We start from the raw sequence: 15649 nt of genomic DNA on the forward strand, positions 1-15649 counted from the left end.
CCCAGTAATGAGAATGTCTCAAGTAAATTGTTTTTTTTTTTTAATTTATTTTTGTTTTGTCAACATTAAAAATATGTTCTTTACTTTGTATACATACAATCTATGAAACTAGTAAAGTTATTTTAGTGCTCTTTGCTGTTTCACAACTCAAAGAAATACAAAACACACCAGCAAAGTTAAATTCACTTTCTGAGTAATGATGAACTTAACTTCTACTGCAAAATTGCATTTGTATTCATGGCTTTGTCAATTAAAATACATCCACATTGCTAGCTGGAATGTTATTGCTTATTATTTACATCTAATTAATATACTGATCTACTGCTTGATTAACTAAATTTAATTATATACTACTACAGTCACATTATTTTCTGCACTTTCTTTGCATGAAGACATTTGAAATTAAATTTTGTCTTGGATGTGCTGTTTAAAAAGGTTTGTAATTTAGTATATATTTGTATAAAAACATAGCTTAAAAATAGAAAAAAAAAACAGAAAGGAAATGAAAAGGTAAATAATGTTTTGAACAATTTTTCACAACAATTTGTTTCGAGGTACCTAAGTAATTCTATCAAATTTTTAAATAAATTTCAGTGAAAAAAATATTAAAATTCAAAACAATATTATGTTTAATAAGTTAAATTTCTGCTTTTTGGTTTCACATTACTCCATAGACTTTTCACTGAACATCTGAAAACTTTAGGTTGTAATTTAAACAAAAATATAAAAATAATTATACAACAGCTAAGTTGTTATTTGTTGTTTGAGTAAGGTGTGAATTTGTGCTGCCGCAGAAGATCTGCCACAACATTGCTGTTGGTAGCAGTAGAGAAATAAAATAAAATAGTTTCTAAACAAAGATATTTGACAAACTAAACAAAATCAAATGTTTGAAAGATTTAGAAAATGTTTCTCATCTTATACAGTGATGTTCAATAGTGACGCTGTTGTAGTTGCTAGAGTTGTAGTGGACATATTCACAGTAGTTGTAGGAAGGAAGCTGTCTTCACAGTAGGGTAACTGGGCACCATGATTACATTTTGTAGCATCTTTGAAGTTCACCACAATCATAAGTGAACCAACAACAAATATCAGTAATCCAAAAATTGCAATTAGACCAGGTAGAGTATTACCCCGCGATAGTATGGGCTCTGGACGAAGTTTAATCACACACATTGAAGGGAAAATATAGGCTAAAGGACAAGCTGCTAAAATACCCTGAAAGAGATAGATTAATGTCATTAAGTATTTATCATTTGAAATACAAAGCATTTATGCGTGACAAAAAGAAATCATAATTTTAACTGTGAATAGTTTGAAATTAATTATTGGTTTCTGACAATGGCACAAAGCTGTAACATTCCTTTTTGTTTGGTGAAGGAGGAATAGAAACAGTTTCTTATGAGCCAGTAGTTGATTGGTGCTTATTTTATTGGCACCAAGTGAATGAAAGATAAACCTGACCAGAACAGTATTTCACAGTGTTGACTTTGCCTAGTGCAATTGATTATGGCCTTCAACCCCCAAATTTCAGACCTTGTGCCTCTATCACAAATAAATAATTATTAAAAGCAATCTAATTTCTATTTTGCCTTGAATCTCACAATTTAATGAGAATTCACCTGTATATGGAAATATTGTCTCACCTTCACACACATGCACACACATATGTACATAAAGAGTAAGAGACAAATAAATAGGCAGAGAACGAGAGAGAAAATTAGATACACATTATATGGGATCAAATATTTCAACCATGTTTTCTTAGTTTCTTTTTAACAACATGGTTGTACAACATGACTGAGAGCATTATAGAATAAGAGAAAAATTTGTGGCAAACTGAGAGACGGAATGCAGTTTCAATTTCTGGTTAAAATTACTTCACTTCCTTTATATTTGCAATGTTCTTGGAAAAGAACATTATGCGTTATGTTCCAGATTGCCTAAAATTAAAGGTATAGTTAAAATAATCCACTATTTGCATTATCCATCAATAAAAGAATCCCCCTAACCTATTTATCCAGTCCTTGCTTTCTGATATTTAGTGGAGGGTGCAAGCATGCAGACATGGCTGTGTGATTAAGAAATTTGCTTTGCAACCACATGATTCCAAATTCAATTTCACTGTGCAGCACCTTAGGCATGTGCATTTTGCCATAGTTTCAGTTTAACACCAATGCCTTTTGAATGGAGTTGATGTTTTAAAATGCCAAACATTTTCATTACTAAAATTATTAAAAAAATACAAATATCTCTCAATCCCGTGAAGAACTCATATTTTACTCTGATTTCATAGTGTAAATTAGATGGAAAACAACTTCATGTTGGATAAGATACAAGTCTATCAAAGTTAACATTTCTATGAGCAAGATAAACTGAGGTTAGAAGAGAGAATTCTGTTAAAAAGTTCCAATAATATAACTATAAGAGACATGAACTCATGATGTTATCATTCTCAAATGCAGTGCCTTATCCATTCAACAATTTCACTTCTACAAGTGATTTCATATTTTTTCAATATAAATTATTGAGAATTTCTATTGCAACTTACATTTAATGCTAAAACAATTCCTAAACATTCTGTTGTCATTGAAATAGCTCCAGTGAAACCAACCAAAACTGCTGTAAGTAGCACATGTTTCCAGAGGCAAAGTTCTTCAGTCAGTCCAAGAAACAAATTTTGAACAACCTGAAATATAAACCACAATCAAATACAAAGATTTTCTAGAAATATTAAAGTAATGCTAGAACTTGGGAACCTACTGCTGAAATTAAAACAGATTTTGCAATGATAAGACTATGTGAAAAAATGTTACAGGAAAAAATTACAAGAGAGATTCTTCAAGCTGAGCCATCTAGCAGGAGACCAAGGAGTAGATCATAAACAAGATGGTTGGATAATATCCATGGTTTCAGTTGGTCATGCTTGGAAATTCAGTCAAAAGGTCTAATGATGATTGCTTCTTATAAGGCCTTATGGAGGAGGTGCCTGAGGACTCTACTCCCCATAACCTTCTCAGGAATAGTGGTTGGAGAAGATTGATCGATGGATGGAATTTCTGGCTTAACTTACCAAACTGTTCATTATATTACTCATGCAGATGACTTGGAAGATAAGCTTCATTAACCCATTAAAATTAAGTCTATGACGTGTGAATTATCATTATATGCTACATAGATTATTATTGCTGCTTAAATTACCACTCCACTATTTTACCTTTTTTATATGTTAAATTGTACTGTGAGCAACTTGGTTTTTAGAATAGGTACCCCTATATGCCTGTATGTCATAAAAGAAGACTAAAAGAGTTGGCATCAGGAAGGGCATCTAGCTATAAAACACTGCCTCAGAAACAGTTATCCAACTCATGCCAACATGGAAAAGTAGATGTAAAAACAACAAGGCTACCAACACCACCACTACCAATGCTGATGACAATGCAAGTACATGGTTTGCCAAACTCTTGTTTTCTTCAAGTATATGTTAATCTTTATCTCCTGTCGAGGATTTGAATATAATGTAATATTACTTACTAGATATTGTCTAGATATTGATTTTTCTTCTACAGATAGTCAAAGTTTCAGACTTATAGAGGAAGGAGAATGAGATTAAAAGATATTTTTCAGTGGTATTGGCAATGAAATAGAAATGAAATAGTTATCAGAAGTGAGTCACATACTTAGATAGCTGGGAGCTATTTTAAATTTGTAGTTATAATTTATTAACTATTCATATCAATAAACTACGTCCCTTTTAATCAAATGCTGTTTCTAACAATAATTCCATTAAATTTCTCTGATTCGTTTATTAGTTAGATATCAGATCTTTTTGTTAAAGAGTACTCAGCTTTAGCATAGACAATACAACTAGTTAGTTCTTGGAACTCTAAATCCACAAGTCCTGATTTTATTTGTAGTTGAGACCATTATGTTTCACCCTTAAGAGAGACATAAGCATCACACAATCTCATTTAGATAATTAAAAATGTTTCTTAAATGTGGCACTGTCACTAAATTATGCAAGGCATATATCAGGTATGGGCTAAATATATTGAGGAAAGAAGTATAATGAGATGATGTAATCTCCTTACATAACTGTTGATGAACAAACAATTTTTTGTGAGTTTGTATTAGTGGAATGTGATAGTTTGGTTAATATTTTATTATCAGTAATAATTACTGAACCAAATATACCAAAGCTCATCCATCTCTCTAGCCTACAACACTCAGTTTCACATCTGTAATACAGCCACATTAGACACAGGGTAATATTTTGATACAATTAAAAATATAAAAAAGCACATCTTATATGCCAGAAAATATGGTATCTTTGCTTTTTCACACTTCCAGGTTCAGTAAAATAGATTCCAGAAAGAGGTTTTCGAACACAACCTCAATCTGGTGACTAAAACTAACAGATGAATGAAACAAAATGGTGGAGGTTTGTCTCCTCACAAGTGATATAAACAGCAGTCCATTTTGCACCAAAAGTCAATATGAGAGACATGTCCAAGATGTGGGCTGCATGATGAAACCATCCTGCATGCTTTTGTACACTATCAGAAGCTTTCAGGCTTGATAATCTACGTTGAACATGTGCTGTCACACTTAGGCAGAGTACAGCTATCAGCTGAATCTATAATAAAAACTGTGTCGCCCACTGGACTCTCGAAGGAAGGTGAGGCATGTTTTCTCCTAACAGTGGCAGTGTTGAAAGAGTGTGTTTGGAAGATGAGACTGCAAGGACTCGTGACGGGAACCTTGATCTCTGGCCCCGGATTGCTCACTTTTTCCAGATATCACCTGAAGAGCAAGATAGGGCTGGAGAGGTGTGTTTAAGAAAAGATGGAAGGCTGTGGTAAGAAAGGTGGGTGCAAGTGACCCAGATTAATCTCCATGGAGAAAGATAAAGGTATAGTCGCTGGGCTTTTCGCCCATCAGGGTGAATCCCCACTGGCAAAAAATTATAAAAAATATATTATATTATACTCTCAGAGTGGTTGGCGTTAGGAAGGGCATCCAGCTGTAGAAACTCTGCCAGATCAGATTGGAGTCTGGTGTAGCCATCTGGTTCGCCAGTCCCCAGTCAAATCGTCCAACCCATGCTAGCATGGAAAGTGGACGTTAAATGATGATGATGATGATGATGATTGATTCGTATAATCATCAAAATTTTAAAATTAAGTTTCATTCGAACTCACATTAACATTTATCTGTTTGTTCTGTCTTGTTTGTCCCTTCTGTGTTAGATAATCATTATCTTCATAAAGAAAGCATCTCTCTCTAGAGGTTGGACAAGCATCTATCATTGATAAGACCAAGGAAGGTTGAAATCATGTGACCTGGTGGTCTCAACACTGGAAGTGGCAAGTATTTATCTCCCCACTAGTGATATAAACAACAGTGCCAATATGAGAGTTTCCCCTGATGGTCACTACTGCAGTATAGTTTGTTCAAACAGAACATCCACATTTAAAATTTAAATTACAAAATTAAAATTGATGTAGTTTTCATTGATTTTTACCTCTCTGCATACAAAGCATTCAACTGGAAAGGTCAGCATAATGGTGATTGTATAAACAATCCGTGCTACATTTACTAGGCTGTCATTGTAGCAATAATTCTCAAGAAGATCTCCTGAAATATAAAATGATAATTAAAAGACATGTACATAAAGCTTTCTCAATAAATCAAACTAATTAGATGCATGTGGATTAAATTCTAATATTTTAGCTGTAAATGTTAATTTGAAACAGGAAAGGGAAATTAGCTCATAAATCAGGAAACATTCTAGAATTTCATAAGCCTTACACTTGTCTCAAGAAGCTTCAGAGTATTGTAAATATTCCTGCTTGAATTCAGTAAACAATAAAAGCAAGACAAAAAAATATGATTATACAGGATGGAGCAGAGAGGATGGACGTTTTTGAAAAATTCACAAAATCATTAATTTTAGCTGCAAACAAATTCTATTGATATTAGTGTATTTATATTGAATTAGCATTTGTTAAAATTAAGTGTGGAAAACAACATCCATCATGTGGTATCCGTTTTTATTGATGCATTTCTGAAGGCGTTCTTGGAAGTTGGCCTCCACTCTCTCCAGCATTGCTCTGTTGATTTGGCAAATAGCTTCCTTCAAATCAACCAATGTCCGGGGCTTATGTGCATACACACGTGCCTTGAGGTTTCCTCATAAGAGATAATCCCACATAGACAAATTAGGGGACTGAGAGGGCTAACAAATGTCAGCAAACCTAGAAAGGAGGTGGTCACTGAAGAGAGGGCAAAAATACCCATTGATGCTCTGGCTGTGTTTGCCGTCACCCCATCACACATAAAATAGGCAGACGTTTTCATCATAATTCAGGCACAAAGAAGTTGTTTAACATCTCAATGTAATGCTTGGAGTTTCCAGTAACAGCATTTCCATTATTGTCTTAAAAAAAGTAAGGACCAATGATGGTAGCTTTTCCAACAGCAAACCAGACTGTCACTTTTGGGCTGTGCAGTAGTCTTTTGTACAGTTCTCTCAGATTTTCAAGCACCCAATAATGACAGTTCTGTTGATTTACCATGCCATTGAGATAAAAATGAGCTTCATCACTTATTAACAAAATGAAGTTGTCATTTGCCTCAAAAATTGCTTCCCTCTGACATGTGAAGTTAAGACACTGTGTATAGTCCCATGGTTTCAACTGTTGTCCAATGACCAATTTGTACAGGTGGAAATGCAGGTTTTCATGCAAAATATATCTTACCAATCGATTACTGATGCTAAGTTCAGTGGAATGTCTCCGAGCAGAGTGATTCAGACTCAAAGCTTGTCTGATGCATTCCACATTTTCTAGGGTTTCCTATTCATTAGTGTACCTCATGTACAAAGTGCGTTCACCCAACATCAGATTGTGTTTTGGGTGGGAACAGCCTGAACTCAGTGAATGTTGAAGTGGTGCCAAAACTCACAGTGAACTGCTGTCACAGACTCATTATTCTTCACGTAACTGTTGTAGACAAACACGCGATACTCTATCAACCATAGCGCCATGGCTTCGCCTGAAAACTAAAAAATGTTAAGACACCACGGACCAAATGGTATGCATTAGACATATGTTCCTTCCACTGGGGCTGAGCAATAGCCATTTCAAAAACGTCCATCCTCTCTGCCCCACCCTGTATCTGTAAATAAATATAGAATGCACATTGAATTTGAAATGCTTTTGTTAGTTATCTAACTTTGGACACGTTTTTCCTGTTTAAATTAAATACATTAACTCTATTTGTGAATTCTATAAGAATTCTATATGTGAATTTTATGAGAAATCTCATACTGAAAAGTGTTTTTCCCAGGTAGTCACAGTTATAACAAAGGAGATCATCCTTTCTTCATAATATATGATGAGATTAGAAATCTCATCAAATATTATAAAGAAAAAGATGCATAGAATTCACACATTTAATTATTTTTGTTTATCTATTATGAAGTTCTTGTTATTTTTAGCTGATGGTAATCGTCTAGTACTATTTCATTCTTTTTAGAAATAATTTTTTTAGAAATGATGTAACTAGTGGTTTATAAATTAGAACACTTTACAAAGTGAAAGATAGATAGATAGATAGATAGATAGATAGATAGATAGATAGATAGATAGATAGATAGATAGGCAGATGGACAGTCAGACCGACGGACAGCTATCTCAATCACTAACAATTTTTAACCACAGTTTCTTATGCATCCTACTAATAAAACACACCAGCAACACACAAAAACTTTTCTCCAAAAGCAAATGTAAACTGAAAAGGGAAAATACATCAATGAATATTTATATGTATAGATATAATTTACCAACCCTGCGTGTAACCTGTGAAAGACACATAACCAACAATTCCAAATAGTAAGGTAAAAACTGTTGCTGCTGCTATGCTGGCGTGAGTTACATATCCCCATCTTGCTGTTGTTGGGTTCTCAAGTGATGTGTGTATCATGAAAGTATTGTGATGGCAGACATAAGCTGGAAATAAAATAGAAATAAACATCTTAGCAATATCTTTGAAGAGGCCTGGCAACATAATCTAAACAGACTAGTTCTTCCATTTTTCTTTATGTCAGGTATCTTCTGTTTCTTTGTTTTTCTTTACAGTATGGAAATGATGTGGTGTTTATTAACGATTATGCTTACGATTATAGCAGTAGAAAATAATTTACGAAGTAATGATTTGTTCAGTCAAGTTTATTTTTTCTTCAAGTAGACACTGGAAAGAAATGAAATAAATATAGAAAGTCTATACAGTCAAAACATATTCTTACCAAATGATATGATTCCTAAAGCATCTGTAAAATGTCCATTGGCAAAAGACCATGCATTGGGTGTTGCAGGACTGAGAGAGAAAAAAATGTTTTATGGTTGGTGTTGTTTAATTAAGACATTATATATTCACATGTAAATATTTTTAGATGGTGTATTGCTACAGTATTGTGAAATTTGATAGACACAGTTTACCAGTGTGGAAGTCCATCAAATGGAACACCGTTGCACATACTGTCTGTCTGAGTATTATACTACATGTACTAATAACTGTGGAATATTCAACTACTTACATTGTAATACAATAAATATGTAGTTCTGTCTGAGCACTTAGAAAACTCCTTATTGAGATCATTTACTCTGTGTGTTTATTTTTATTCTTTATCTATTTTATACGTAAACCAAAACAACAGAAATATAAATGTGACAAACTTGACTATTTCTTTGTACATTTTGCCAAAAAAAAATTAATGAACAGCCCTCATTGAGTTTCAAACCTTATTGTGATTCTCATCAGGAGTGTCTACGTTAACTTGACCAATCACAGAGAAACAAGTAGCCAGTCACAGGAAAGGTTTGCCACACAGATTCCTCAAAACTGAGCCACCTAGCAGGCGATCTAGGGGTAGACCATAAGCAAAAAGGTGGGTGAATATCCATAGTCTCAGTAGGTCATGCTTGGGAATCCAGCTAGAAAGTGTGATGATGGTTGCTTCTGGTAGGACCTTATGGAGAAGGTGCCTGAGAACTACCCCCATGAATAGTGTGCGTTGAAAATGGAGGGTAAGATGAGCTACAGCTTTATCATTTTCTTTGTTAAATATTTTGCTTTGATATTTTGCTTATATATAGTGGTGCAAGAAATACATATATTTTTCTGCACCCATTTAATAAGTCCTGTCACTTAGTTTTTCACAAAGTACCATATATATTCATTGTTGTTTCCTGATTACCTCTGTTGGTTTATATGAATTATCTTTAGGTTACAAACAAGCATTATAATAAGGTGCCCATGTACTTCCACCCACCTTCATTTATTGACATATATATCCTGCTATAGCCTACATTTCTTTCTTCTTTTTTTTTTAAAACTAATAAGAGTTCCATAGACAGCAGTAAACGTTAACAAATGGGGCAATTCAGTATATTACATATGGCAATTTCATTATTTTAATGGTTCACAACCTGACAAGAATCTTAGACAAATTTATTTATTAAAGCAAAATGTATACAAAATTAGCAATTTCTTTAATGTAATTTTCCACAATCTGGGAAGATCTTTAGATAATTGAAATTTAGCAATGAAATTAATTATGTAACATGTTAAATTTGGCAGTATATAATAAAAGGATGATTGTTTGAGGCAATTTAACAAATTAGCAAAAGACTGAATAATTTTTAACAATTAAATTTTAATTATGAAAATTGGTAATTTTTTTTACATAATTGGTAAATGACTGTTGTAATTTAATAATTTTTTTTTTTTAATGTTGAAGAATTTTTGGTAAAATGCCTGACAATTTTCAAAAATTAGCAAAATATGGCAAAGGATGAATGTCTGTGACAACTTGGCTCCAGAAATGGTAAAAAGATTCTTATTCAGATTAGCATGAAACATTACTGTTGGCCATTTTACTATAAGTTACTGCTATCTGCTGGATTTTCCTCCATTTGAGATAAAGAGCTCCCATGAAAACTTGTCACATATACATAAGCAAACACTCATACATATTTTCATATATGATTACTCATATACATATCTATATATATCTTTATATTGAAAACTTTGATAATAAAAGTCAATGATGATAACGTTACAAATGACTTGATCTGTAAAGACAACTGGAATTGATAGTGGGAAAATTTTGTATCAGAATATTTTAATACTCACACCTTTGCTGTCATTGTAGGAAGACGAAAAATGATGACTAAGACAACAAAGAATATTAATAACAATGCCAGACCTGCCCACTGAAACAAAAGAGATAGAAAAATTATTAAAGGACACTGAATAAGTATCAATTTTAAAGCTTCAAATATCAAGTTACACTGAAATTATAAATGTGAAAACATAAGAGCACACACATTCTTGAAAGATAAATTATTGTATTTGCTGGTGTTTAAGATGCACTCTTGCAGTAGATGCACATCTATTTTACAAATATATTTTGTGGAAAAATGAATTCAGTATGTTTCATCATACACTTACTGAAAGATATTTTAAAGTGGCTTTGTAGGGGAAATGCACAACTCTGTGCATGTAAATACAATATTGAGACAAAATACTGGAATAAGGTATGAAATCATAAATTTATCCAGTATGTCTGTCAACTTTTAACTAAGCTATAAAGAGAAGAAGTTGTAGGGTGTGATTTGAGGGAGATGTAGCTACTATGTTTTGCAGATCTTGTGATTGCATGGAGACTCATTGACTATTTCAAGACAGTAGGAGAGGTTTGGAGCCAACTAGTTTAGAAAAAACAGAGACTGTTGGAAGAGGTAAAGAAAAGGTACAGTGCAGCAATCATCAATTAAATATTTTATAGAAAGTAGTACAAAATCTGAAAATAGTTAGTATTGTTTATCAGCAAGACTGGCTTCAAGTTTTGGCACAATGCCAGCAATTTCAGGGGAGGGGTTAAGTCAATTAGAACAACCTCAGTTTTCAACTGGTATTTATTTTATCGACTCCTAAAAGATGAAAGGCAAAGTCAACCTTGGCAAATTTGAACTCAGAACATAAAAATAGACAAATACTGCTAAGCATTTTGTTCAGCATACTAACTATTCTGCCAACTTGCCACCTTAATTAGCAAGAAAAATATTAAGTGCTGCAAAAATTTAGAAAAATACAGTGCAATGGTTGAACACTGTGAAAACAATGGACGAGAGGCAATATATTTTCCTAGGGAAAAAGATTTTAGAGGGTTCACTCAATATTCAGGAGTCTAAGATAAGTTGAAAAGGGGACAAAAGATGTTGGCAGAAAATTGTTAGAAGTCACTGAGAAAGCAAGCAATTACATCTGGCTCAAGAGAGAGAATGAGTGGTGCAGCAATAATGAGCATCAAGGGATGGCAAAAACATCTGGCCCAGAGCTATGACATCCGATTCAACAAAGTCCATGCTGGTGTGTGGGAGTTTTGTCGCCTGCATTGGTGAGTAGCCAGTAGGATGTGTATACACACACACACACACACACATAATGGACAACTTTGTTGGCCCAAGATAACAATAAATGGTTATCAAAGAATATAGTTTCATTATTTTGCCTTATATGATGCAACTATATTATAATAACACAAATAATAATTCCTTCTGATTTTGGCACAAGGCCAGCAATTTTGAAGAGAAGAGACAAGTCATCATCTCTAGTACTTGACTGGTACATTATTGTACTGACTCTAAAATTATGAAAGGCAAAGTTTATGTTAGCAGGGTTTGAGCTCAGCACACAAGCAAACAAAAAAACTGCCTCTAAGAATTTTGTCTGATGTGATAAGGATTCTGTCGGCTTGCTGCCTTAATGATTCTAATAGCTTCAAATTTTAGTACAAGGCCAGCAATTTTAAGATTTTAGGGTGGGAACAGTCATTGATTATATTGACCCCAGTGCTTGGTTGTTACTTATTTAACCAATTCTGAAAGTATGACAGGCAAAGGTGACCTTGGCAGAATTTGAACTCAAAATGTAAAGAGCCAAAAGAAATGCTGCCAAGCATTTTGTTTAATACAATAATGATTCTGTCAGCTCACTGCCTTAATGACATATGTAACAATGGTTTCAAATTTTGGTACAGGGTCAGCAGTTTTTGAGGGGAGGGGAAGGGTCAATTACATTGACCTCAGTACTTGACTGATGCTTATTTTATCACCCCTGACAGGATGAAAGGCAAAGTCAATCATGGCAGAATTTAAACTCTGAATATAAAGACAGACAAAATGCCACTAATCATTTTGTCTGGCATGCTAATGATTATGCCAGTTTACCACTTTAATGATACATATATGAATGGTTTCAAATTTTGGCACAAGCCCAGCAATTTTAAGTTACAAACCCACTGCTCAACTGATACTTATTTTATCAACCCTGAAAGGATGAAAGTCAACCTTAATGGAATAACACATAATAATCCTTTCTACTGGAGGCACAAGGTCTCAGATTTGTGGGGCGGGGACTAGTCGATTACATCAACCCCAGTGTTTCACTGGTACTTAATTTATCAACCCCAAAAGGATGAACAGCAAAGTCAACCTTGGCAGAATTTGAACTCAGAATGTAGCAGCAAACGAAATACTGCAAAACATTTCATCCAGCACACTAACAGTTCTACCAGCTCACCGCCTTAATAACACATATAATAATAACACATAAAAGTACCCGTTTGTTGCAGATTTCGAATAATGTCTAATAAAATTACTTCATCTAATGTTCCACTCAAACTAAGCTGACTAAAGTTGCTGAAACAAGTGTCCCATTATTTTTACCTTGTACATTTTCCACAAAGAGCACAAAATGAGAGAGAGAGACTGATCAATAAAATAAAAACACATAGAATAAAAACAAATAAAAGCAAACAAAAATAAATATTTTCCATTGACATTTAACAGTTGGGTTTCACTTAATGCACTTTCTTAACAGCAGACATGCTTCGTAGTTTGATTTCACACTCATCAACATGCTTAAATACCATCTCTTAGATATTTCCTTCTTCATATCGAATAACCTTCTATGCATGCATGGGTGTGTGTATATGTGCATGTGTGTATGTTTGAATGCTTCTTCTATATGCACGTGTGTGTATGCATATATATATTTGTGTGTTGGTATGAGATGTGTGCTCTGTGTATGTGTGTATGTGCATGTGTGTACATGTGGTGTGTGTATTGTCAGTGTGTTCAAATAGACACATGTGTTTGTATCAGTGTGTACATGTGCATGTATGTGTGTGTATGTAGATGTATGTGCATGCATGTTTGTATGCATGTGTACATACACATCAACATGGATGATCTTGTATGCCTACATGTACTTGTTTGTGTATAGTATGCATGTGTGTTTTGTGTGAGAGCATGCATGCTTGTATGCATGTATGCATGCACATGTGACTGGGTGATCTTTTGTACCTGCATGTGATTATGTTTGTGTATGTGTTTGTATGTGTGAGTACATGTACGTTTGTATGCATGTATGTATGCACTTGCATGTGAGTGATCTTGTATGCTTCCTTGTATGTTTGTGTGTGTGTGTGTGTGCGTGTGTGTGCATGTGCTTGTATATGTGTGCAATTGTGTGTGTGTGTGCATGCATGTTTGTATGCATGTCTGCATGGATGATTTTGTGTTATTTGTGTGTGTATATGTATTTATAGGTATGCATGCATGCACATATGTGTACATGATCTTTTGTATCAGTATGTGTTTGTTTGAGTGTGCATATGCTTGTGTGTCGGCATGTGTATGTATGCACAAGTGCATAGGTATATGTATGAGTGAGTGTGTATGTTAATTGATTTCTCTTTTCTTCTCTGTTAAAATAATTTCCCCATTACCATGTTTACTGATTTCAATTGAAATATTTCCGATCTATCATGAAAGAGGAAATCCTTCAAGAAGTTTAGAATGTCATCGGTCTCACTATACTGATAAATAAAACAATCTTGCATTCTGTTGTTGTTGTTGTTGCTGCTGTTTTCATCATCATCGTCTTTAACATCTTTGTTGTCATCATAATTTTTATTCTTGTACTTGTTTATGTTGATGTTTTTCATATTGGTGGCGGTGGTTGGGGTTTATGTGATTAAAGTGTAAGTGTCTGTGGGCGGGATGATGATGGTGGAATGATAGTAAGAGTCTGGAATAAGGAGCAGGGGGATGAGGCTGTAACAGGCAGACGGGGTGCACTATATATAGTAGAGCAGCTTCTTCAAGTTAAGCACATTATTATGAATGGAAATGAGATCCAGTCAATACTCTGAAATGCATGCTTCTTAACTATTCATTATTAAAAAATACTCCTCAAAAGCTAGAAGAGGAAACCAGGATCTAATTTTTAATAGGTTTTTAAAAATTCAAATCAAACCAATTTGAAAGAAAGAAATTGAAGTAATATAGGACCACCTTAATACCTTTTGATACCAACCCACCTCAGACTGACCCTGGCTCCATGATGAAAATTCAGTATCTTAAAGTGAACTTAATTAAAAGGTTTCATAAGTGTCATAATTTATGTTCCAAACACCAGGATAATAATGACAGTGTTACTTTACTAAATTCTTCATTATTTTCAAAACTAATTAAAACAAAAATGTTTTAACAGAAATAGGTTAACAAAAGGGTAAAGAGTTAGATATGTATTTTAATGTATTTTTATCTTCAATTTAGATCATGATCTAAATATTTTATTGATTTAGGGTTTTTTTTCCTACAAAACAAATGTTGTATTAAAAATAGACAGAGTCTAAAAGTTCTGACAAATCAAATATGATGGGTTGTATGGAATATCTGGGAACATAAGATAAAATGTATTTTTTTATAAGTGCCACACATTTGGTATGGAACAGAGAATGAGGTATAAAATGGATTTAATAGTTATCAAGTTAACAGATTATTAGTTAGAACAGTTCATATCCTGCAACTAGCAGTTTGTCATTGTCATCATCATCACCATCAGCATTACTACCCCACCACCACCAAAGTCATTATCACCCTAACTTCCACCTCCACTGCCAACACCACCATATCACTGTTGTCATTGTCACCACCATCATCTTCATCATTGTTGTCATGCCATCATCTTCATCATCATCATTGTTGTTGTTGTTGTTGTCATTATCATCATCATTTTTTTTTTTTCAATGCTGGCATGCTTTGGAAGTGTCTTACAATATTTTGCCACACTTCACAAATACTTTCTCTGTGGCACAAATATCAACAAAGAAAACACCCACCTCTGTTGTGTATTTCTTGCAGTGTGAATAGAATCTCATTTATCATTAAAGAGATTGTCAGTAGTTGATCTAAAAGAATCTTCTCTATTCTGAATTAGTTGTGATTTGGAATATCTCCCATCTGAGATAGAAGTTCTGAGTTGCAACTTGTGGAATTTGCAGTTTCTTTTCATATGCTCCATTTCTGTCATGACTTCTACAACTGAATGTTGTTCCTACCACCATCCACATTACAGCATATACTGGGTGCATTTTAGCATGCCACCAGCACTAGAGAAACTGTCTACAATAGGATAAAAAAAACCTATTGGTTCTTATTCAGAATTACTATCTTCCCAGATTGGTATTCTGTGATGCAGCTGGCAGAGTCCACATCTCCTTTATATATTCTAT

General features: G+C 33.9%; 1 protein-coding gene across 1 annotated transcript in view; it reads right to left on the bottom strand.

Annotated features, from left to right (window-relative positions):
• Positions 1-538: 538 nt before the first annotated feature.
• LOC106884422 (putative sodium-coupled neutral amino acid transporter 11) overlaps positions 539-15649 on the bottom strand; it is a 100765-nt gene continuing 85654 nt past the window's right edge. The window contains exons 8-13 of the mRNA XM_014935798.3: positions 10198-10277; positions 8309-8379; positions 7851-8012; positions 5525-5637; positions 2552-2689; positions 539-1218 (exon numbers count right to left, since the gene is read on the bottom strand). Of these exons, the coding sequence (XP_014791284.1) occupies positions 919-1218; positions 2552-2689; positions 5525-5637; positions 7851-8012; positions 8309-8379; positions 10198-10277 (864 nt within the window). The 3' untranslated portion in view covers positions 539-918. The remainder of the gene's footprint in view (positions 1219-2551; positions 2690-5524; positions 5638-7850; positions 8013-8308; positions 8380-10197; positions 10278-15649) is intronic.

Source organism: Octopus bimaculoides, chromosome 1, assembly GCF_046866305.1.
Source record: "Octopus bimaculoides isolate indiv1 chromosome 1, ASM4686630v1, whole genome shotgun sequence".
In the NCBI taxonomy this organism is placed as follows: domain Eukaryota; kingdom Metazoa; phylum Mollusca; class Cephalopoda; order Octopoda; family Octopodidae; genus Octopus; species Octopus bimaculoides.